This window comes from Dermacentor andersoni, chromosome 9 (genome assembly GCF_023375885.2).
Source record: "Dermacentor andersoni chromosome 9, qqDerAnde1_hic_scaffold, whole genome shotgun sequence".
NCBI classification, from domain to species: Eukaryota; Metazoa; Arthropoda; class Arachnida; order Ixodida; family Ixodidae; genus Dermacentor; species Dermacentor andersoni.
Genome location: NC_092822.1, coordinates 134,383,782 through 134,409,826, shown reverse-complemented (window position 1 = coordinate 134,409,826; position 26,045 = coordinate 134,383,782). Strand labels below are relative to the sequence as shown.

The following is a 26,045-nucleotide window of genomic DNA, read 5'->3' as shown; positions in this document are numbered from 1 at the left end:
GTTCGCGTAGCAATTGACAGCATTCGACAAATGGTAAGCGCAATCATCATTAGCTAGACTTGGCACATGACATATCGTTGTGACAAGTTCGGGGTGCAATCATTACGTGAGTGCGACCATTATGCGAGACCATTACGCATGCCGCATACAGTGCAGCCGCGCGAGACGAAATGCCGGTTATAATGCAGCTTCCACGAGCAAATCCCGCCGACAAGCGCGGTAGCGTGCACGCTTCTCAACGAGGTGCGCCCGGCGATGGGAGAGGAGAGCAACGAGGGCGATGTGGACGAGGAGCATGAGGCGCGGAGCAAATGAACGAACAAAAACAAAAGCTGCGTCAGCATGACGTGAGTGCATGGTGGTTGCCTAGACGATGGAAAAGCCTTTTGCTCGGCTGCTTATGAATGGCATGCTTTGCACTGAACGCAGTTTCAGTTTATGTGCACCCGTGAGATGCAGATATTGCGCCTGCGACGCTGACAGTTTAAGCAGCGTTCTGCAAATTTAGTTTGGAGCTATTAGGCTTTATGTGCACTGGTGAACTTCCGCCGTTCATACCAGTGTGCATGCATACGAACTCGGTAGGCATTCGTAGTAGTTGCCGTGGCTGATCGCCCAAGGAACCAAACACCGCTTCATACACGTTGCTTTCAGTTCATCCTGTGCGTATGATCGCATGCGTAGTCTTTATGTAATCGTCTATGGGTATGGACATATCAAGGGCGAGCTTCCCGCATATGCATACCACTGGACACCCCGCCGGCTAGGCCTAACCAGCGGGCCTCGTTGGCGACCAAAGTTGGGGTTTGATGTCAAGTCAACGAAGTGCGTTCCAGTGGCTATATGGCACATGAAAATGGGAGAAACCACCTTGACAATGAGGGCACGTGCAACGCTCGAATGGCGGCAAATTGGTCTGCAGTCGTCATGTTTTCTTCGACACCGTTCAGTGGGAGAAATCAGATGATGAGACACTGTGCTGTGCCTGAAATTTCTGTCGTCATTTTCTAAAAATTATTATTAATTTGTCTGCTTCATGCGAAGACTGTGAGTACTTGGACATTAACTTTTCAATGTTAGTAAATTTGACTGGATGCAAAGCTCGCGGTTTCAAGCTTCAATTCTCGGACACGTGCGGCTGGGCGGTCTGCATGGTTTGCTTATGTGCAGGCCTTGAAAATTGTTGTTTTGGTCATACCGTTTATAGTTTTGGTACCCCTTATAGTGCGGATATTCGTGACGACTTACGTTATAAGCAGTTGGTCTACACTATGTAAGGCAGGACCAATATATAACAACAATCGAAATGTTGGATGATGCACAGTGTGCCGCATGATCTTTAGGACATTGAATTGCGCTATGCTGCAGACATGGCAGCTGTAAACAAAGTTGCTGCCACATTGATTCAGCACCAAACCACAGCGATGGCTGCCGACTGCCATGCAAGCAACACTGGTTAGGCCTAGCAGTTTAGGCTGTACAGCTGGGACACGAACTTGCCAATGGCTGGCGACAAGCCGCCACGGGGAACTCGCCAGCAGTATGCTCATACCCGTAGACATACAGTGTCTCGCAGTATTGCCCAGAGGAGGGAAATCTGCCTCCAGTGTCTACTCTAGTTTGCTAATTGGCATTGTGCTGGCTTGGGAAAGGCAGGGAGATGGGTGTTTTGTCTAAAATGTGGGTTGGCCTAGAACATGGTACAGCTTACTGACCATCAGTGCAGAAGCAAGTGCTGATTGACAAGAACAGACAAGCTATTGCAAAGTGATCACAGGCCTTGTCATCTGTTCTCCAACTTTAGCAGCCTGCTGGCACTTCTTACATTTCATATAGTTGTACAGCCAAGCACAAGTACAGTAAAACCTAGTTAATTCGGAAAATCGGATCATTCGGACTCATCCTTCAGTCTGGGCAGGCATATGCTTTATTTCATGCAATGGAACTATCCTTAATTCGGATGTATTAGGCCGCACATCAGCTAATTCGGACAACTCTCGGAGCTCAGTGAGTGCCAGTGCACAGCAAATATCTGACACCAAAGAGCAAAAATGTCGTTAGTGACCACCGAAGCAAAGCTTCAGAGTTTGCATTGCCATTGGCGGAAATCGTACGTGAATGACAGCGACAGCAGAATGCGTGGTGCCAATTCGTGCCTCTAAAGCCTTTGTTCTTGCGTTTAGTGCTGCGCATAACATTGCGTTGGCCGTGGGTCTTCGTGACTGCACAGTTGCGCAGTCGTGTCGATAGTGGCCGTGGTTTTGTCCGCAGAAGTTGCGGCAAACGGCAGTTCGTTCTTAACAAGCTTTCCAGCTTGAAGAGCACCGGATATATCGCAGTGGACAGCGACCAGCTCACTGATTAACAAATAATCAGGATGTGCACGCGGTAGTAAAAAGCCTGTCTCAGATGAAGACGTGCACCGTGGCTGCGCTGTGAAGGAAGTCGCAAGGCCTTTGCCATTACAAATCAACCGCGGGATGATGATCTGCACTGCTCTTGTGCAAATTATAGAAAGGATTGGCTCATTCATTCAGTAAATAAAAGCGTGTTGACATAATGAGCATTTGTTTATTGTTCTCTCGATACCCTCGATAATTCGACATTCGGTCAATTAAGACATTTCTTTTCGGTCCTATGAAATCCGAAATAATGAGGTTTCACTGTACTCATGATTGAATAAGAAGTCTTTGTGTGTAATATTTAGGAAAACAATGCTCTTTGCATGCTGTTTTAGTAGCGAACGAACCAGTGTTGCAGGCGAAATAGTAATAGCCAGGTGCGGCCTCAAGGTGTCCCGGTTCCGCGAGGACGACTCCCGTTTAAAGCCACTACGTGTTGGCATTCCCACACATGCAACAGTGGTGCAGCGCCAGTCTTCCCCCCCTCTGGATAATGTAGTGAGAAACTCTATGCCTGTGGACGTCACTGATGAGGAAGTGCGAGATTATACAAGTGGACTAGACAGAGGGCCGATGGCACTTAGCAACTGGAAAGGAAAGCTCTTCTCCATGGCACTTTCTGAACCTGTGTGCATTGGATGCACTCAAAACAATGCGTGCATGTTTTGGCTTGCGGCCTGTCTCAGTTAGATCGCAGCCAACGTGGCGATCCCGTGTGGTCCCACTGATGGCACTTTTGCATGGCAACAACAGTGCAAAGGATGCGTTGTGTGCGACTTGTTCCCCTGCTGCATTAGTGGCACGAAGCCGCCACCTTGCGGTCGGAATCTCCACAGCTCTTCCTGGAATGTTAGACATTATGTGTTTTTGTGTCGAACTTGATTGCGTATTTCTTTTTTTTTTCAGCAGTATTAGTGTGTCTGGTTATAATGAATATTGGGAGGCATTGCTGCGTTGTATATGACTTCATTTTGGCAAGGTCCAACTGCCTTGGGCATTCTCATCTGCAGTGTAACCAATTGCCTGTGTGGTTAGTCGTACTGGCTTGAGGTATTTCAGTTTTTTTGCCATCCAGCACTTCGTTGGGCCATTCTTTCTTCTTCTTTTGGGTCCTGTGAAATCTGAACTGACGCAGTTTTACTGTACTGTAAGATATACACCATACACGGTAGAACCTCATTCATATATCTTGGAAAAAATAGAAAAGAACGTACTAACTGGGAAAATATACAATCCGAAGCAACAAAAAAAAATTTGGCATACTTAACTATTGTTGATATCTACATAATGCAAAGCGTCACGCGGATCGTTGCGGCACGAGACATCGACATGCGTCACACTGGTGAGGCTTTGGCAGCCCGAGGCACATATGGTTGTTTTCCTATTGCGTGGTGTTTTAAGACAGCGACGGGAAGCCGAAACGAAATTGAGCTGGTGAGTAACGCCGAAAAAAAACAAGTTTTTGAAAACATGTGAATCGGTAAAATATGAGTGTAACACTGTTGGGTCATTTTCTGTGTTCTTGATCGCAAACGTTGACACCGGGAAAACATACATAGCAGGAACATACCGTATTTACTCGAATCTAGGCCGACCCCGGTGCTAAGCCGACCCCCTAAAGTCCGAAGCCAACAAGAAAAAATATATATTACCTCGAATGTAGGCTGAACAAAAAAAGCGAGGGCAGCGTTCACAAAATGCAAACAGCATTTATGGAATCTGAACGTGCAGAGCTCATTCAACGTCATCGTCGCTGCTAGACTCGTCGCTGTGTTCTCTGTCACTGTCACCTTCAAACAGTGCACTATCTTCGGTACCGTCAAGCGCATTAGATATGCTGCACTTTTTAAAGAAGCGCACGATCAAAGTACCTGGGACGTCATCCCACGCTGCAGCTACCCAGCCCGCCAGCTGCGATAGCAATGCACGTTTGATGCAGCCCGTTGCCATTAGCATGTGTTCTTCGTCAGTCAACCAGTCTGTGTAATATTTCCGCAGACGATTCTTGAAAGGTTTGTTGATGCAGACATCAAGTGGCTGCAACTGGCCCGTCATGCCCCCTGGTATGACAGTGAGGTCCGTGTTCGCTTGGGTGAGCACAGCCTTCACGTTGTCGGTCAAGTGCCCACGGTAAGAGTCGACGACAAGGAGCGAGTTCTTTGTCAAAAGGGCTCCTGGACGCCGTCGCCACGCAATCTTAACCCACTCTTCCACCATCGCACCCGTCATCCACCCGTTCTCATTTGCCCCCACAATGACATTTCTTGGGAAAGTTTCTCGAGCAGGCAGTGTCTTCCTTTTAAATATCATATAAGGAGGGAGTTTTATGTCCATTAGCTGTGCAGCACAGCATCACAGTTGCGCGCTGCTTCTTGTAGCCCGCAGAGCGCACCTTCACCTCCTTGGCACCCTTTTCATTCACGGTGTAGGCCACTGGCATATCAAAATACACAGCCGTCTGGTCGGCGTTGCCGATTTGCTCAAGGTTGTAGCCTGCCGCTTCTCTCTTTCACAGCACGTAGTGCTGAAAAGCTATCAGCTTTTCTTTGAAATCGCTTTGCAGCTTCTGGGTGATTGAAGTGTGACGTTGGAGGCTGAAGCCAAAGCGCTTCATGAATTTCTGTAGCCAGCCCTGGCTGGCTTTGAAATCCTTTGGCATTAGGCCTCGCTCCCTCGAAAATTCCCTAGCTTTCGCTTGGAGCACTTCTGTTGTCACTGAAAGGGCAGCTGCTCTCTGCATCTGAACAAAGTCGGCCAAAACTGTCTCCACTTCGTGGTGACAGCCTTTCTTTGGTCCGCTAAATGCCATCCTCGTTGCGGCGCACACAAAAAGCTGCTGTCATTGTCCCCTCCAGCGACAGACATTTTTCTCATCGATGGCGAAGTCCCGCCCGGCTTGAAGGTTCGACGATGCCTCTGTGGCTATCACAACTTTTCGCTTGAAAGCGGCACTGTAGTGGCATCTCCTGCTTGGTGCCATCGCGATAACATCACGCCGCACACCGATACGGCCAACACGACACAGGTCAAAATGGCGACCTAGCTTGTGTACGGTTGGCTACTGGCACGGCTAGTAGCGGCTGCGATACTGACTTTTCTAGATGGTGCTAGCTATGCACCATATTTAGCAGTTTCAATGAAAAACTGGCACGTTTTTTAGAATCCTCGAATCTAAGCCGACCCTAGAGTTTAGAATATGATTATTTGAAAAAATACTATCGGCCTAGATTCGAATAAATACAGTATTGGCGAGGTTCTACTGTATTCGTGCATGGGCTGCATGCATTTTCCAAGGTTGTCACTTGCAGCTGTGGTGCACTTTCCTCTCGCGTTGTTAGCACAGAACTTTTGACTGCTCGTCAGGCTGATCTTCAGTCTGCTCAGTCTGCTCTTGAGTCGAATTACAGTGAAACCTCATTAAACCGTAGTTGGCGAGAGCTCGGAAAAAGTACGTACTAAACAATAGTACTGCTTAACCGAAATAGCATGAGATCGACCACTTACCTGTCAAAAACAGAACTCAGAAAGAGTGCGATGAAAGGGGAAAAAGACATGCAGTATTTATTTACTTCGTGTGACAAAAGTGTTATTTTCGTTTGATGCCGCAGCGGCCTAGCGGTGACGACAGCAGCCTCCAACTTACTGAAGCAGCGAGCCAGCTTTTCAGCCAGCCTCCTCCTCTTGGCAAACGCTCACATGGCAGATTCCTCGTTAGCGTTGCATGTTCTTCATGCACGCCGGTGGTAGCGTTGCAGAAGTCGCAGGGCGATTTTTTCATTGCCGGGTACTGTTCTCATTGCGATGATTGCATTCATGCTACTAACGTAATGCGCAGCTTCTGCCACTGTCGGGCCTGAATCACCCGTGCTGTTGCTTTTCGTGTCACCCTCATCACTGTTAGGTGACACTTCGGCAACAGAGGCAACGATGGCAAAAAGTCAAACCTTGTAGCTGACATCTTTTCTCGGTCGCAGCAACGCTGCCGAGCAGCTTCTTTGCACTCCAGACGCCACACACCGTAGTCAACGGTAGATCCTTGTAGTATGCCAGCGCTGACTTCTTCGTGTCACATTCAATAGCACAAACAATGTCCAATTTTCTATGCTGAGCTCCCAGTGTTTTTTATCCGAGATTCGGCATGACTCCAGTCCTTGCTTGCACGACACCGAAATCATGTTGATGTTGATGTGGCTTCACACTCACAGGGCACCTGGAGGCCGTTGCTCCGACCTCCGAGGCTTGTTCTGACAGGCCGCCCGATGGGGACTACGCACCGCCGTGATTGCACGACGAAAAGTGGAAACACTACGTGTTAACTGATATGTACGCAATAAACTGGTACGGTTTATGCGGATACAAAATACATTATGTTCAATGGCCGCCGAGTCGAGGTTTTGACTTTACTACCTTTAAAACGAAACTACTGTTTAAGCGGGTATGGTTTAACGAGGTTTTACTGTAACTGAAAGTTCTAAATAGGCAAAATAAAGGAAGTCATCTCTATTATTCATTTGCTGCAATCAGAGATCTTTAATACAAGAACATTGAGCAAACTTGCAGCGATGCGCCACTATCTACATTTCTGTACATACTGTTGACCACTGAACCACAAGTTTTTGTCGGTTACCGAATGTCTGGAATATCTGGTAGAAGCACAGACAGCAACAACAAAAAGAAAGGGGCAAAGCAGACAAAGTCACGTATTCATGTACAATAGAACCTCCGTGATGCAGTCGAACCAGCTGCAGTGAAATCAAACCTCGTTACTATGAAGATATTATGGGGGGGGGGGGGGGGAGGAGATCAGAACTAACTTTTTTGTTTCTTGACAGAAAGGGCTGAAATTTGTCACACGCACTGCATATTGCAATAAAGAGACAAATCTAAAATTTCATAAATATATTTTCATTAGCTTTTGTTTCATAAGAATGTATAAGTTCCTTGCTTGTGGAAAGCCTGGCACAGTAAAGAAACATGGTAGGGAGCTGGGAATTTTTTTGCTTGTTTGCCCAAATGTCTAATCTACAGTAAGACAGTGTTTCTTTTCTTATTTTTTTTTTTGGTGCACTGAAATTTTTTGCTCGATATGACATGCACGTGACTGTGCTTCACTGCATAGAGCCATGTAGATATTTCATTTCATATTCATGTTCATATTCCTTTTCATATTTCAACATTTCAGTATGGTCTTTAAGTACAGCGCAGCTTATGGATCACAGCAAAACAAACTGGATCAAAATCGGTCCAGGCATTGTTGTGCTATGTTTCCCACAAGCGAGGTGACCGACAAAAAAAAAATGCAGTTGAGAAAATGGGCTGTAAAGTTTTAAAAGCATTGCATATTTATTAGAAAGCACCAAGGCTGTCACATGTTGCATCATTGCTGTCGAGCATCTTCTTACACATTGGCCTCTTTGTTTGGTGGACTTTGCATGCCTTCTTCAGACGTTCTTGATCCTTTTCTTGAGCCCTCTGGACGGCAAGGCCACCAGGATGTACACCCAAGGTGGCACACATTTCCAAGTAGGCTCTTTGGCTCCCTGAATTTTATTTCACGGCTGCTTTGTTTACTGCTGTCTCTACCGCAAGAAGCAAGGCCTTGCTGGTCCATCAAATTGAACTTCCGCTCAGTTACGGACACTAGGAGGGAGTCGTGAACGCAGCATGCCTGCGCTTCTTCCGTCACCGTTGACACGAAAAGCGGCTCGAGGTGCATCTGAATCGTGCGACGTTTGGGCGACGTCCAGTGAACCTTCAGTCATCACACTGTTGCTTTTCGACGGTTGGGGCTCACTCACCGGCTGCGTGTCCATGCCACACGATGCATTGGAAACAGAGTACACTGTCTCTGCGGCAATGGCTACCTTCGACCCGCGTCGCCTCTAATGCTGCGATCTCGGCTGCTGACTCATGCGGCCGTATGCAGAGGTGCGAGAGCCTCAGTTGACACGTCTTCAGGTGGCCACGTTATTGGTGTCGATGGCACAGGGCGATTGTCAGCTTCGCTGCTTGAGTCACACGGTGCGAGATAATGCAGCACGTTATCCGCATATTCAGTTGGGTGCTCCGCTTCTACCGTTCGCCACCGCCGTAGGAGGCTCGCGCTTACGTTTTTCGTAGGCGTGCTTCGTCAGAAATTTCTTTTCGAACGAGTGACGATCCATCACTGACCTGGGAGCTTTCAGGAATCTGAATACTGCATGTCAAATGAAGACGTCGGTGTGGTTTACGAAGCAGACAACTTCAGTCCGTTGCGGTTGCCAGCTGGCCCGCTGCTGCAGCAGCAACCAGCGGGGAGACACCTTTCAGCACGGCAGCCAAATGGGGGCCATTGTTCATCACAGGGCCCGTGGGTCCACCTCTAGCAGACACGTGCTTCTTTTGTGTTTGTGCCAAAAGATGAGATATGGCTCCGCAAACTGCGGTAAGTTTACGCGATTTAAAGCTGTTTTCTTGCCCTGTGCACTGACAAATGAATTTTTTTCTGGAACTTTCAGTGCATTTTCAGCCAAACCATTTTGATACAACGCAGATTAGGCATTGCAGATACCGAAATGCGTTATTGTCTAAATAGTTTTTTCATTGTTTCGTGAATTTCGTGATCTGATCCCTGTGTCCCCCGTCTAAAACTTTTCAGATTAACAAACTTTTCAGAAATCCCTTGCTGACTTGTTACGGCTTCAATGTAAAAATATATTAGTGCTACGAACTTCAGAATAGTAAACTTTTCAGAATAACAATCATTATTCAGTTTCTATGTCATGTTAACGCCTCAGTACTGCAAATTAGCTAATATTCCAAAATCTTGGATTTCCGTGTATCCTTTGTGGCAGCCGAAACAGTGGGCTAACAGATAACAGCACAGAAGCCGCGGGCATGGGTTCAGAAAACATGAGACAGCGCCCAATGAAAACAATGCGAGGGAGAAGCTTCTTTCTTTCTTTTTTTTTAAATATTTTTTTTTGTTGCGGAAGCGACAGCACATGCTCCGTCCGGGCAAGTGTCGCCTAGCAGCGGAGGCGCGCTTCTTCCTTTTTTCGCCCTTCTCTCTGCAGCTGTGCTAGCTCTGTGCACAAGGAAACGTAACCTCGGTACTCGTGGAGATGCCACGCAGTTGCACTTTTCACTTTCCGGGAGGTGTTGTTTACACGCACTTGCGCTTTGCAATAGTTCTGGTGTCCGCCTCGAGTGAGACAGTTGCAGTGTCCATGGCAAGGAATGTGAAAAACAAACAAGCAACAGCAAACGTTGCACCTTGGAGGCATCATGGCGCTCCCTCCCAAGGTTGAGGGTGGCGAGTGTAAGCCCAGTTGAGCGATTCACTGTCATCCCGAGAGCGAACCCAATTTCAGGAAAGCAGGTGTGCCAGTCGCCGTGGAACTCCACAAATGCAACGAGCACGTGCGTGATATTGTGGTTCACACATTCAGTGGCACAGCATTGTACACATTCACCTGTGTGTGGTACATTGTTGTTCTCCTGTGCTCAATGCGAAGAGCTGCACAAGAGTCCGCCAAAAGTTTGGCAGGGAAGCAGGATGCATTCCTGGCTATCAACTTCTCAGGATAGCCAAATCGTCTAAACACATTCGATCAGCTTCCCCACGATTACTCGTGCCTACAGCTTTCGTAAGGCGGACAGTTCCAGCCACTTGCTGACATAGTCTGTGACAACGAGAAGGAATTGGTTCCCACTTGGTGTCACAGGGTAAATTCTCACGACATTACGTGGCACAATTTTCCAAGGTGTTTGGCGGTTGGTCAGTCCGGGCGGTCGTCTACAACACGGCTTCATCCATTGGCAAGAGTAGGCTCCTTCTCATGCAGGCGTAGTGCATTACGGCCCGCTTCATTTTACGCCAGGTAGCAGAGCTGCACAACTTACCATATTTACTTGCATAGTGATTGCACTTTTAAAAAAATTGACGCAAATTCAAGGGTACGATCATTACGCAGGTTAAATTTCCCGCAAAAGCCTTTTTTTTTTTTCATCTCGCGTTTGCTGTGGGATGACAACAGGCCAACAAATAGGCGGCTGCCGCTGTAACAGTGCGGAACACCAAAACAAAAATGTCTGCCGGCAGAGCAAGCCAAACGTGTCGAACGCGTTTTTTTTTTCTTCTTGTGAGTACATTACCCACATTGAAACAGTTTCTTCCGTATCAATAATGGATAATAATGTTATTATTGGCAAGTTTACAGCAATAGCCTAGCCATGGCCACTTTGAGGGGACAGAAACAGAGATGGGCGCGCTTAGCTGCCAGTGACAGAAACCCATGGCGAGCACGCTGCAGAAACTGTGGCATTTGTCTTCACTACTATCTTAATACGGCACGTTTGTGCTATGCGTGGGCGAATATCATGGCTGTATCACAAGCGTCGGTGTATGAATAGGGCACACTTCTAACGTATCAGAGTAAACGTGGCTACTATCGTTGCCACTCGCGATTTGTTGCGTGCCCATGAGTGCAGAAAAGAAGAATCGAAAGGCATCCTTTTTGTTGTTGTTGTTGACCACAACCATTATTAAGCCTACAAGTAATAAAGCCAAGGTAAATTTGGTTGTAGCTTCTTTTTCATAGAAGTACGGATCGTGATGAAAGGAGTGAAATGGGGCATCTGCTTAAGAATGTTCGGTGCGTGCAGACAGCTTGGTATGTCTTAGAAAATTCGTTTGCATAGCATTCGACAGATGGTAAGCGCGATCATCATTAGCTAGACTTGGCACACGACATATTGCTGTGGCAAGTTCAGGGTGCGATCATTAAAAGGGAAAGGAAAAAAAAAATCGAATTTTGATGACAAAATTCAGTGGTGCAATCAGTACGCGAGTGCAATCATTATGCAAGTAAATACGGTATTTAGGTAAGTCTTAGGGGCCACTCGCATGCCCAGTAAGGCACACATCGTGAAAATAGCATAAAAGTGCTCCTCTCAGCGTGCGTGGAATCACCATGTTGTAGGACTTGTGTGCATCCTTCTCTGCGCGAACATATCTCAGCAGGACGTCGTCAGAGCCTAGCGGGTAGGAATCCAACGGTTTCACAGCACTAACAGCTTCTTCTGTGCACTGCATACTGACAGCAAGACCGTCTGCATCCATGTATGGCGTGGCCGCGCTACCGGAGCTCACCAAATGCCTACCTACAAACAGGATTCTCCCTCTGTGACCCTGACAGCTCCTTTCTGTTGAACACGCTCCCCACTGAGCTGACGCCCGAGAAGGTGGTTCGTCTGCCCTTCCTTTGGGACCGTCACTGTCGAGCATTGTAGCAGTTACTCTGCTCTTAGGCCGACTCTCTGAAGAGTCGGGATGGGTATTGGGGGTGTGCAAATACTCGAATGTCACCAAATCGAATCGAATAATGCACGTTCAAATGATTCGACTCACGAATCGAATGTCTACTGTTTGGTTTTTCGGATATCTGATACACGTGAGGGAGAGACCAGCACAGTGCCACGCATGACGTGCCCCGTGGAGCCTCTCGTGCTCGATGCTGCCCAAGTGAGCATTTCACTTTGTTTCCGGTGCAAAACGAGAGCATAGCGTGCCCCAGCTGACATGGTAGCAGTCTTCGTCATTGCGTGTGCGATCACGTGCACAGTGCCCAAACACCGCCACATCAGCCAGTGCCGCTTCTGTCAGTGCAAGGTTTGTTCTGGTCGACAGAATCGACCAAAATTAACATTACAGAGAGAACAGCAACAAAAGCAGTGCATATTTCGCAAGGTGCGAAGGTCGGGCCGATTAGCCCGCCGATAGGCATGCAGACGGTGTTGGATATGCGGCAATGAACTCCACACTGCTTCAAGAGCCGTCAATCGAACTTTTCCCTGATGAGCCAACCCTACGAACATTTGGCCAGCAGCGAGTTTTCGTCGCGGCTATACTGCCTAGGCCATTGGGCCAAGTAGCGTTGCTTCATTTGGTGGCGGCGATTAAAGTTACAGTTTGGTGCGGAATCAACCCATATCTGTTTGCAGTAGTTGCGTGACACTCGTAAAGCCAACAAACTGCTTTGCAAACAAAATCGAGTGCACAGATTGGCAACAAAGTTATTTGTTTACTGCTGCCATCTTTGCAACAGACCCTACACTGGCCTCTCGTTCTCGACACCGTTTGTAGAAGCACATCGGTTTCTTTTTGTAGCTTCAAGTGACCCGTCACAATAATAGGTTTATATTTACACGGCGGGCGCGAAAAGGTCATGACAACCCGCCGTTGTTGCTCAGTGGCTATGGTGTTGGGCTGCTGAGCACGAGGTCGCGGGATCGAATCCCGGCCACGGTGGCCGCATTTCGATGGGGGTGAAATGCGAAAGCACCTGTGTATTTAGATTTAGGTGCACGTTAAAGAACCCCAGGTGGTCGAAATCTCCGGAGTCCTTCACTACGGTGTGCCTCCTAATCAGAAAGCGGCTTTGGCACATAAAACCCCATAATATAATGAGAAAGGATCACGACTCGGTTCCATTTTTTCGGAAGGCAGGTGAAAAAAGGAGAAGGAGGTGGGCAGTGGGGGAGCATACACAAACTCTCCGTCACCCTCCAGATTTCGAATCTTTGACAGGTGGCAAATCACGCTGAACCTGAATGAAACAGCACGGACAGGACCTGCTCTTTACCATAAACACCAGCTACACATGGAGCAGTGATCGAATCACGTGATGCGCGGTCCTTTCGTCTATCGCACAGATTGGCCTGCCGTAAAGTTGGGTAGACGCTTCTGTCTTTTGGAAAAATAAAAACTGGAAAACAAAACTTTATATCCAATAAATACAAGATTGCTGGAAAACACAGGCCCACTATTAAACTGAAAACCTGTGGGGATGCGTGACTCTCACGCGTCCCCAGATATCTTGTTTTCCGGCATAGCTCCTGCGGTGCAGCTTCGCCACGTGGCCTGCGTAATGCCTGCGGCGGTCGATGTGGTTGGGGCGCAGTGCGAGAGATGGCGTGAGTGTTGCGCTGCTAACGCCGCCTCACGGCAGGGTTACTTGGGGGTGCAGGGGAGAACAGGCTGCCTCTTGGGTTCGAGACAGCGAGCAGCGCGGACGTGCCGTGCCGCGCGTGCACCGCCCCATGCTTCCGCGAGACCGTCTCGCGTGGCCGCCTTCAAATGCGCCCCCGTTCGCGTGACCGTACGCGCGAACGACCAGGCGTTCGGATCCAGCATGGGGCGAACATATTCGCTCGCTATCCGGTCGCGGTGAGTCGGACTTCTAGATTTGTCGCGCGCCCATCGGTATGTTTTGTGGATAGCAACTCACTAGCAGGCATTGATCTATGAAAGGTGCAATAAATGCCCTTGTGATTGTTTGCTCTACTGTGTTGTCGTTCCTTTGTCCCAAGAGCACGGGAGGAGAACCCCAAAACACTTGCAAAAAGGCTTAGCATGTTGACATGTTCAAACACACTACAGCCACCGTCGCCTCGCTCAAGAAAGCACGCCACCAACGCTAGCGATCAAAATCCGCTCTAGCCCTACGCTTCGGTTCAAACAAAGGTGTCGAACGAAGCAAAACTGTTAAAACTATCGTCCGATGCCCCAAGAGTCCCATGTTGGGCAGCCAGATATGGGGTTCTCCTCCCGTGCTCTTGGGACAAAGGAACGACAACACAGTAGAGCAAACAATCACAAGGGCTTTTATTGCACCTTTCATAGATCAATGCCTGCTAGCCGAGTCGCTGTCCACAAAACATGCCAATGGGCGCGCGACAAATCTAGAAGTCCGACTCACGGCGACCGGATAGCGAGCGAATATGTTCACCCCATGCAAGATCCCAACGCCTGGTCGTTCGCGCGTACGGTCACACGAACGGTGGCGCGTTCGAAGGCGGCCACGCGAGACGGTCTCGCGGAAGCATGGGTCGGCGCACGCGCGACACGGCATGTCCGCGCTGCTCGCTGTCCCGAACCCAAGAGGCAGCCTGGTCTCCCCTGCGCCCCCAAGTAACCCTGCCGTGAGGCGGCGTTAGCAGCGCAACACTCGCGCCATCTTTCCCACTGCGCCCCAACCACATCGACCGCCGCGGGCATTACGCAGGCCACGCTGCGAAGCCGCACCGCAGGAGCTATGCCGGAAAACAAGATATCTGGGGACGCGTGAGAGTCACACATCCCCACAAACCTCATTGCTGTTCAGTACAACAGAGTGTCACCAATTCATTAGTTTCGGAGCATTTGCGAATAAATGCAAGTGCTGCTCCCTAAAAACGCGTGACGATGATGGTGATGGGTATGTTGCGCCATCTGTTGCTTAAATGCGACAAAGACTCCGAGTTGGCCATGGTGGCACGCAGTTCGAATGATTCGTGGCGGACCGAATTAGCGCTCAAATTACAACCGTTTCAATACATAGGGCTCTGTGGAGATTTATGAGGTGTGATTTAATTAGCTTTTCCTGTATCTACTCTTTTATTATTAGTATAAGTATTTATGAAAGCCATCTGTATTCATGAATGAACAATGCATGTTTACCTATGGGAAATATTTTTTTGTCAGATTATGGCCACCCTGCAATAAAAAAAGAACTTCGACCTTGGGGGGCCACATTTGGCAAAAAAAATTGACCCTCAAAGGGTTTATGTTGACAGGTGGTTCTGCTCTTCAACATGCAGCCTGATACGAGCTTGTGTTTTAAGGGCCAAGCATGCCAGGGCCTACAAATATGTAAAATTGCCTGCACAGTGCAATTGGATTCAGTATAAAATGCACATTCTCAACAGCCTATTGCCAGAGCCAGCTTAGCCAGCATCGTCAAGATAGCAACTGAGATAGTTATTGAGACCGCGGAGAGTTGCTGAGAGTTATTGAGCGGAGAGTAGTGACAATGCACAACTTCCCGTCATCAAGTGCAAAATACCATTCAAGAGATAAGTCATTTTACATGCTGAGCTAGCAGCAACAAATTGCATCACCTTTTTTTTTTTTCTTTTTTTGCCTCTTCCGGAGAATTGCACGCGTTGCGCATTGGCAGCTGTGATTGATGCGGAATACCAAGCGCAGAATGGACTGGTGTTGAACATCAGGGCTAAAGGAATTTCTATCCTGTAAAGGTGAAGTTCGCTATCTTCATCTTTTTCTTAATGCCAGAATCACAGGCTTGCTGCATATTTCTTGCTAAAAAATTAGGTACGCATTAGGTTTCTGTTTGTTTTAGGAACTTAAATGTCATTTCTACGTTAGTTTTCTACTTTGAACACATATAAAGTGACTGCGCATTGAATTTGGGGGTGTGTTAAAATGAGCAAATGCTGCCAAATGCATCAGCAGTCCGCTTTGCCATATTTTTCTGCCTCTTGCTTAATTCGACCCCCTGGGTAATTTAATCAGTTTCGTTGATCTTGTCAGGGTCGAATTAAAGGAAATCGACTGTAGGCGGTTTGGTATGCTGTTTTGTTGAGCCAGGTGTTGTGGCACAGTCTGACCAAAGCACACCAACATTGCTGTCTGACTGGTTTGACATTCACAGTTTCTGCCTATGACGTGCTTCTCGGGAAACAGTGGCCAGTGAAGGAATTAGGATTATAGCCCAGGTGGCCTCACTCCAGCTTCTTTCATGGCCGAACTCGTGCTTCTTCATCCTGGTTATCCTTGGGTCATTTTGCAGTCAAGTCCTCATTTTGATGTTTGGCAGAGTAGCACGGAGCAACCGCAGGCACTGTGACAAAAAGGTACACTTATCCCTGCTGTGTTGTGTTGCAGACTCTGTACACCAGCCCGCTTGCGCACTACACGCCCACGATGGTGCAGACCATCAACAACCCTGACGGCACGGTCTCCATCATCCACGTGGACCCTGGAAGTGCACTGCTCACGCTTCCAGATGGCACGCAGGCTCAGGTCCGCACCGTGAGCACGGTGAGTGGCTGCTGGGCAGTGGGTGCACGCACACGACGCTCTGTCGGGGCTGCTCGGTGGGTGTTAGCGCTTGGCATAGATGCCCATTCAAGTGTAATCTGCCTTGTTAGTTGCCGCTTCCATAGAAAGCCTGTCTGAAGGTACTCTTTTTTTTATCATACACAGTTGAAGCTGGATAAATTATAGGGCGCAACGAAGTAAAGCTAAAATGTTCATTGCCAACAGCAGTATGTAATGAAAGTTCAATATACCAAAGGTATTTTTGTTGTATGCGACTCGTCATACCGAGATTCAACTGCACTATAAGTTAGAATATCAGTGAAATAAAGGTTTCAATACAACCAAGAAACTTCCCAAAACAGTTGCTGAACATTTCAACCTGACAACTTGCAACAACAACAACCTGACAACTCGCAAATGCACCGCAATTCCCTGCTGCAAACTCTGATCGTATACACTTTTCGGCCGCTAGCTCCCATACAAACAAGCCACCTGCCGCATCAGCTTCACCACAATACTTGCCCACCTGCCTCACGTGAACACGCCAGTTTGCACTCAGTTTCTTATTCCGGTATAGTGAAACCTCATTAAACCTTAGTTGACTGGAGCTCGAAAAAATATGTACTCAGCGGTAGTACTGTTTAACCAGAATAGCATGAGATCATCCACTTACCTGTCAAAAGCGGAACTGAGAGAGAGTGCAACGAAACGGCAAGAACATGCAGTATTTATTCACTTCGCACAGCAAACGTCCGTTATTTTCATTTGATGGCGCGGTAGCCTAGCAGCGACGACAGCAGCCTTAAGGGGGACGCGGCTATCGCATCGCGAAAAATTGCCAAAAAATCTATTTATTGAAAATAACATTTTCAGTTTCTATAACCCTTTTTCTATCTGATACCCAAATATCATCACTGTAAACCACTTATAAGTGCTCTAAAGATTCGTTTTAGCAGCCAAGGTGGCGAGAAATCTCGCGGAAATCAAGAAAGAACAGCGTTTTTCAAGCCACAATATCTCCGGAACGGCGCGACCGAGCGCCGCTATCTTGGTCTCGTTGGAACGCGCATTTCTCTTCGTCGTCAAGTTTGCCACTTCAGCGATCTCCTCCATACAGAAAGAAGCACACAAAAAGCAAATGATTGAAGGTCGTGCCAGAGTCTACGATTGGCCACGCCCGCCACGTGACTCCAGCGCGGTTAGCCATTGGTCCGGCGCTCGCGTCGTCTGCTCGGCTCTTTGCACCTCACAAGTCTGGACGTCTCCACTCGCCGTAATCTCGACGTGTCAAAACGGGCGCTACGCGGACATCGCAGTAGCGTGGCCTATCCCTACGCTTGTGAAGGTTCAGACTCGTGGCTAAGCATTCCGAGCATCAGCGACGCGGACTTCGCGACCAGGATTCACGCGCGGTAGCCTCGGACATGCGGCTAAGCCTTTCGCGCATAGGGAGTCTCCGACTCGGTGATCATGGACATCGCGCGCGGACTTCTCGGACTCTCACCTAAGCATTTTGTGCCAGCGCTGAATTCTTCGTGCCACGTTCGATAGCACGAACAATGTCCACTTTTTCTTCTATGCTGAGCACCCGGTGTTCTTTATCCTAGCTTCAGCATGACCAACGCTGGCACGACGCGAGTCCTAGCTTGCACGACACCACAACTCCACAACGTTCTTTGGCACGGTGCCGAAATGATGTTGTGGCTTCACACGCAACCGCACAGGGCGCTTGGAGGCCATTTTTCTGTTCTCTAAGGCTTGTTGTTCTGCCGGGCCTCCCAATGGGGACGACACATTGCCGTGATTCCATGATGAAAATTGGAAACACTACGTGTTAACCAATACATACGCAATAAGCTGGTATGGTTTATGCGGATACAAAACACATTATGTTCAATGGCTGCTAAGTCGGGGATTAGACTTTACTACTTTTAAAACGAAACTACGGAGTCCTAACAGAGTCCTGAAAACTTTATTTTTATTTTTTGACATACGTTGCGTAAATTTTGTGTGGAAATATGTTGTAGAATGCTGATTTCAAATATGTGTTTAGATTTAAAATATCTCACTTGGAAGAAAAGGTATGACAGAATACAATACTCTTAATTAGGTCATTTCTTACGGACCTTTTTAATAATTTCTCATTAAAATGAAGTGTATTTAGGAATATGTAGACATTTCCAAAGGCCCACTGCATATCCTAAAGCTAAGCAAATACCAATAAAGTAATTGTGATTATCACAAATAAATACCAAAGTTGGGAAGAAAAACAATGTGGCAGTAATTAGCCTACATTTGATCTAATTAATAATCCATCAGGTTTAAGAAAAAATGGAAAGCTTTAGAACATAGTCGAGATATTGCTAAAAAAATGATACCTAGTTCACTGAAATCAGTTGATGTAAACATCTTCAAAACTTTCGTAAGGCAAAAACACTTGACGAAAAAAAGAAAGCTGAGAAAATTGCATTTAATGTTATACTGCCACTAGCTCTTTTGTCTATTGAACAAATGGGAAACCTTTGGGCTATAACATGTTGTCCGGGTGTTGCTGAGCATAAGAACACCAAATTTACTGAAATCAATTCATGGAAACTTGATCAAACATTTCATAAGGCAAAGGCACTTGACGAAAAAAAACGCCCAGAAAGTCACGTTCAAATTTTTGAATGCTCTCACCAGTTCACACAAGACCTGGGGAGTAGTCTTGCGTCCTGTCAGGCTTGTGCTTCTTGGCCATTCTCGTCTTCATCTCTTCAGTCTCTTAAAACATTTGTTTGCCCTTTTCAAGGCTCCTTCGAAGGAGGGAGCCGCCAGGACTGTAGCCAAGCTGCACTGCAACCGCCTTGCTGGTTTGTGTCATTCCCCGATTGTAGCGTGACACTGCTTTAGCAACACCCCTTTCCACAGCCAGCAATGAGTCGTGTCTGTTTTTGGAGCTTTGGGTCCAGACCACAGAGTGCAGGCACTCAATGGCATTTTGTGTCATGCCATCACTGCAGCACTCTAAGAGGGCCTGGTCACCTAGCCTTGCAAAGACTGGCTCTAGTGCATTGCGAATAAACCTTGGCAGAGGGTTTTTATGCGGTGGTGACTCCTCTTGGTTGGCCAGGGCACGGTTGAAGAAGCACCAGGAGTACCAGAAGCACCTTCAGGACAATGACTGTGATCAGGGGAGTCATCCATTGAAGTCATGTGCAACAGTGTGGTCTGCACTGCCTTCTGCATTGCAGGAACGTCATGCCTGTGGCTCCTCGGAGCATACCCATAATAGTTTATCTTTTTTTATTTTATCCTGGGTAAGTCTCCACTTCCCACCAAGAGGCTCTCCTTGGGCTTTTTTCTTCTCCACCAAGGTGCGAAGGGCTGTCCCCATTTGCTTATGGACATGGTTCAGTCTTTTCTTCTTTTTTTTTTTTTCAATGTCCAAGTATCCGTAGATGCTGTCTTGAGTCAGTGCATGAAAAGTGCGGCGATCGCCATCAGACAGAATCGTTGTGTAGCGCAGCCCATTTTTCTGCAGAGACTGCCTGAACAGGATCAGTGCTGCTTCCGCCTCCTTCCGTCCGGCATTGCAGTCAGTGTTTTTTTGACACTTGTGGGTCATAGCCCAGTCAACGTCGTCGGGGTCAGGTGCTCCTTCGCAGCCATGGCAATACCGAGAAAGGACAACATGGTCCAGCACCAGGCCAGTGTAAAGTTCAATAATGCACCCCACAGCTATGTTAGAATTGCGGCCACGGGTTTTCCAGGTGCCATCAAAAATGAGGTCCACGTTTCTTACAGGGTTGAGGAAGTCTTTGTAGAGGGTTCTGACTACTTCCACGCTTGCTGCTTCTGTGGCTGTAGCTGCTGCCTGGCAAGCTCGCACCATGGTTTCCATGTGTCCCCTGAAGGTCTTGTGGGGGACGTTCAGGGTGGCACAAAAACCTGCGAGGGCAGTCACTCCTTTTTCTATGCTTTGTATGCCTTTCATTGCCCTGAGGTTGACCTCAATGTACGTGATGTTTGATGCTCCGGTGACTCGTGGCGACGAAAAGTGCCGCTCCGCGAAATCGCAACTTGAGCATGTGAGCAGTAGCCTCACCGCTAGGCCGTACTGTTTCTCATTGCACTTTTTGAGCTCGAGAGTAGCCATCCCACACTTGCTGCACGTTCTGGACGTGAAAAGCGTCTGCAAAACAATCATGTCCACAATGATGTACTCCGTGCCGCGATCGTCGTCGTCACTCACCGCGCCGATGCGAAGTTGCACACTTTTTTGTCAAGGAAGACTTCATGTTGTCTGCACGTTCTTCACACTCCGCACACTCAGCCTCCTTGTAAAACAACGTGTCGATGCACTGTGCACGCGAGCTTGGTCCAACTGCGCCCACCAGCAATGCCGAAGTTGACGGTGTCGAGGAGCTTGAAGCAGCCGTGTCGACCCGCAGTGCCATGGCTTGCGGCAACACCGAAGTTCTCGAGGAGCTTGGAACAGCGGCGTCGATCCGTGGTACGACAGCTTGCGGTAACACCAAACTTGATGATCTGGATGAGTTCAGCGCAGCAGCCCCGGGGGACCGCGGTACTGCGGCTTGCGATAACACCGAAGTGGCCGTTCCCGGTGAGCCCAGCGCAGCGGCGTCGATAGATGGTACTGTGGCTTGCAATGATAGCGAAGCTGCCGTAGTTGTTTTCGACGATGCAGTTTTCTTGTTCCGAGCACGTCTCCTTTTGCCGACCCCTTTCCCCATGCTTGATTTCAAACGCGAGTCCTGCCCCATCAGAATAACGGGACGAAAACACGAACGCATGGCAGCCTGGTTAATAAACGTAACGAAAGTACGAGCTAAAAGGGAGTGAATTAATGATGAAAATGCTTACATGAATCACACAAAAAGAAGCAGTGGGGCGCACAACACTGCACAACAAAGAGAAGCCTCGGGCACATGCAGACAACGCGAAGGCACCATGCCGTCAGCATGCGACCGCGCCAGCCGGGGAGGAGTGGAGGCGCACGCCAGGGCCAATCGGAGAGCTGTGCCTCGGAGAAGCGCGCACTTCGCCCAATCAGTGTCGCTCTTTCCGAATTTCACTCTTCGAAAACGTCGCCGATGCCATCGCTCACAGAACGCTTTCGTCGTGTTGAAAGGCGCCAGAATAAAGTACGGGAAACCAGCTTTCAAACGAGGCCAAGCTAGCGGTGATCGCCCTGCATGATTCGGAGCTTTGGCGGCTTGAAATTAGGGCAAATTTTCGAGCTGGGCCTTCAATTCCAGCCCACTGACGCTTGCAAATTGCCATTTTTTAATACTTCGAGAAGGAATTGAGCAATAATAGTTTGTGGGGTAATACTTTGGACAATGATGACTTCAAAATCGCAATTTCTGAAAATTTGCATTGTTTTTGCATTTTTTCAGATTTAGATACCTGCGTCGCCCCTTAAGCGGTTACGGTTTAACAAGGTTTTACTGTACTAGCAAATCTTCTCTAAGGTTATAGCACGCCGCATTCACTGCTATCGCCGCATCTTTGTCTATCTGTTTCAGAGCGCATACGTGGTGCTGTCAGAAGCATATTGCACGCTTTTAATAGGTGATAAACAGAAACGCGCCACCATTTCCTGCTGCAGACGATGGTATACGTTTTCTGGCTGCTAGCTCCCATGTAAACAAGCCGCCTGCCACTTCAGCTTGGAAGTGCGAGCTGATCAGCATCAGCACAAGCTTGCGCGCGTCCGCACGCCCATGCGTTCACAGACAGTGCGGCACGGATTGCACAAATCGACACTGTAATAACCGATGTGGGCGCAGCAGCAGCTTTTGCAAGATTCCTTTATTGCACAAAAAACAAGGGTTTATGCAGGCACAGTGCATCGCTTATCGGCACACGTTCGATGGGTTTAAACACGCAAGACATGCGCACAAGATAGCCAACTCAGTCACGTCGCTCCGTTATCACATCCCTTCCCACCTAGTAGTCGGTGCCATAACGAAGCACTGGGCGACATACACGAGTAGACCTACGGCTTGCTTGCGGAACTTCTGGACTAGGCGATCTCTGCACTGCAGTTTCAGTCGCTGGAAGCTTGAAGCTGGGATTAGCGTGAGAGACTATCGAATCAGCATCCCATGCTCTCCGCACGTGGTTGCGATGACGTCGGTGTACTGAACCATCGGAAGTCTGTACTTTGTACATGACGTGGCCCAAGCGACCCAGTATCCATGCGACCAGCCACTTCGGACCACTAGAGAAGTTCCGCACATACACAGGGTCACCTTGTAGAAACTCCCTCGAGGATGGCGGCTTGGTACATCCAGGGCCTTTTGCATCAGGGTGCAGTCTCAGCAAGACAGAGCGGAAGCTCCTGCCCAGCATGAGTTCTGCTGGCGTCTTCCCGGTTTCCGAGTGGGGCATGGAGTGCTGCTTGAATAAAAAAACGAGAAACTTTACACGCCACTGTGCCCTGGCTCTGCTTTCGGAGCGCACACTTTAGCTCGCGAACCATGCGTTCAGCCCTTCCGTTGCTTGCAGGATGGTATGGCACTGTGTACATGTAGCGCACACCATTTCTGTTCAAGAAAGATTGCAGAAAGGCTGTACTGTTATCAGAAACAACCAACTCCGGCAATCCGTATGAAGCAAACATTCGCAGTTTTTCGATCACAGCTGAGGAGTGAAGCGATGGCATTATCTCGATCTCGGCCCAGTTTGATAGCGCGGCCACGACAACAAGAAAGAAAACGCCCTTAACCGGCCCTGCAAAATCTATGTGAATTATGCTCCACGGGCTTTTGGGTTTCGTCCAAAAATGCACAGGGGTTTAGGTTCGCTTTGCCTGTTCTTATGACAGAGTTTGCAATGACGCACGAAATCTTCAACCTGGGCATCGATCTTCGGCCACCACACATATGACCTTGCCAGAGCTTTCATGGCTGTTATGCCAGGATGATTTGCATGCAGAATGGCGAGGGCATTTTCTCTCAGTTCTTCTGGCAGAATGACCCTATTACCCCAAAGAAGGCAGTCACAGTGAAAAGACAGCTCTCCGCGCCTCACCTGATAGGCAGCATATTCTGGGGGCACACCTTGTTCTGGCCAGCCAGTTGCGACCCATTTCTTTACCCGCGACAGGCAAGGATCATGCATAGTGGCTGATGCGACATCTGCTGCGCTCACAGGAGGGTAACTCCACTGCTTCCAACAAAAGGACGTCGCCAGGAGGCTCGATGTCCCTCCTGTCACCGGGTATCGGTAGCCTGCTTAGACAGTCAGCGTTTGCATGATCTTGAGTCCTTCTATACTCCAGTTTGTATTCGTAAGCAGATAACAACAAAGACCATCGCAATATGCGCGGTGACAAAACAACGGGAATCTGCTTGTCTCGTTGAAAGATACCGAGTAGTGGCTTATGATCTGTCAAGATGCGAAATTCTCGCCCACAGAGGTACTGATGGAATTGACGGATGCCATAGACAATAGCTAGAGCCTCGCGGTCAATCTGGGCGTAATTACGTTCCGCCTTAGTGCTCTTGACGCATAAGCAATAGGTTGCTAGCGTCCTTGAGCATCGCGATGAGCTAATACAGCTCCCACACCCACGGGTGATGCATCACAAGACAGAATTAAGGGTGCATCAGGGTTGAAATGCACTAAAAGTGACTCAGATGTCAGCAACGTCTTTAGTTTTTCGAAAGCTAGTTGCTGCTCTTCACCCCATTTCCACATACTGTCGCTGTCCAGTAGGCGGTAGAGCACTTCTGCAACTTCAGACCGACCCTTTAGGAGGCGATTGTAGAAATTCACCGTACCTAAAAAAGCTTGGAGCTCCTTCTTGTTCTTTGATGCAGGTGCTTTGTCAATCGCCTTGACTTTAGCCTTTGACGGGTAGATGCCGGTTGCGTCTATCCGGTGTCCCAAGTACTCCAGGCTCTCTTTGAAGAACTGACACTTGTCGCCTTGTATACGCAGTCCTGCTTTTGACAGTCGGTTGAGAAACCGCCATGAGGACTTCGTGGTGGTCCTCTGCTGTTTCGCTGGCCACAAGGATGTCGTCGAGGTATGCCGCTACCTGGCATAGACCTGCAAGCACTCTATCAATTGCTCTTTGAAATAATCCGGGTGCTAGTCGCACGTTGTACAGGCCCTTTACTGTATTTATCGTGAGCACTTCTGCTGTAGCGTCATCAACTGCAAGTTGCTGGTAAGCTTGCGTCAAGTCAATTTTAGAAAAAATACGGCCTTTCCCCAACTTTGCGAAAAGTTCCTTGCTAGTAGGTAGAGGATAAACGTTGTTCCTTACCGCTTTGTGTACTGTACTTCGATAGTCACCGCATATTCTTAATGACCCATCCTTTTTACGGACGATGACCACAGGGGTGGCCCATTCTGACTACTGCGTCGGTTGCAGAACACCTTGACATTCCAGTTTTTCCAGTTCTGTGATGACGTCATCCTGGAGCGCGAACGGAATGCTGCGGCATTTTAAAAACTTGGGCTGGGCATCCTCCTTCAGCTCGATGTGCAGTGGTGGCAGAGCAGCGCCTGGAAATGTTTCGTCAAAAACATCCGGAAAATTTTTGATAAGGGCTTCTGCATTTTGTTCGATGCTGTGAAGCCCAGTGACATTAATGTTCGAGACCTTGAACCAATCACGACCCAAAAGCGTGCTACCTTCGTTTCGTACGAGTATCGGCAGCTGGAAGTCTTGTTCTTTGAATTTGACTGGAAGTGTGGCTTTTCCGATGACGTCCAATCCTTCCTTAGTCCAAGTTACGAGCTTGGTGTCCGATTCTTCAAGCTTTATGTGCCTTGCCACTTTCAGTCTGCTGAATGTGTTTTCACTGATAATCGATCTAGCTGCTCCTGAGTCGACTTCTATGGGCACTATTTCACCGCCTATACTTACGGCCATCATAAACTTGGGACAACCGCTAGTCACTTGACTAATATTTAGCATATCATCAGACTCAGTTTGTACCGAGTTTGGCATATTTCCAACTGGTGGTTAACCTGACCTCTTTGTTTCTTTCGGCACGCTTTGGCCAAGTGTCCTTTCACGGAACAGTTAAAGCATACTGCGGTTTAAAACCTGCAACGGTATGCAGCGTGGTCGCCCAAACCCCAGAAACACTGCCATTTCAACTGCTCGCTTGAAGTTTTTACATCTTGCCCATTCTTATGCTGCTTCATGTGTTGCCTGTCTACTTTAGCTGTCAAATCTGGGACGTCCTGACGTAGGCCGCCCATAACCATTTGATGTTTTGCAGTAGCCTCTGCCGTCACTGCTAGATCATAGGCAGTCTTAAAAGTTAGGTCTTTCTCTGCCAACAAACATTGCTGCACAATGCTGTCGGAGATTCCAAAAACCAACCGGTCCCTTAGCATTACGTCAAGAAGAAGCTGGTTGTCGTTGAACCCGCAGTTCTCGGCTAGCTTACACAAAGCCGTAACGTAGTCTGCGGCAGATTCGGCATCTTGCTGATCTCGCTTCGAGAACACGTACCTTGAATATAGCTCGGATGGCTTCGGGTTGATGTGGTTCTTCACGGCTTTTACGATCGACTGGTAGTCAGCGTTCGGTGGCTTGACGAAGGGTAGCTATCAGGGAGTATGTATCCTCCCCACAGCAGCTCAGCAATACTGCCCTCTTGTCGGCGTCTTCCGTGAGTTTCTTGTTTGCAGTGAAGCATAGCTCTATACGCTCTACGTAATCCTCCCATGAAGAGTTACCATTTAAATGAAATTCGCGATACGGACGCCGAAGGCCATCTTGCCGGGAACACCCTCCCCGCATG

At 48.3% G+C, this 26,045-nt stretch overlaps 1 protein-coding gene across 6 annotated transcripts in view; it reads left to right on the top strand.

Moving 5' to 3' along the window:
* The window catches only part of LOC126529766 (DNA-binding protein P3A2-like), a 169,667-nt gene that overhangs the window by 122,925 nt on the left and 20,697 nt on the right, over positions 1 to 26,045 (top strand). For all 6 annotated transcript variants that reach the window (XM_050177275.3, XM_055070003.2, XM_055070004.2 and 3 more), the window contains one exon: positions 16,111 to 16,266. In XM_050177275.3, coding sequence (XP_050033232.1) covers positions 16,111 to 16,266 — 156 coding nt within the window. The remainder of the gene's footprint in view (positions 1 to 16,110; positions 16,267 to 26,045) is intronic.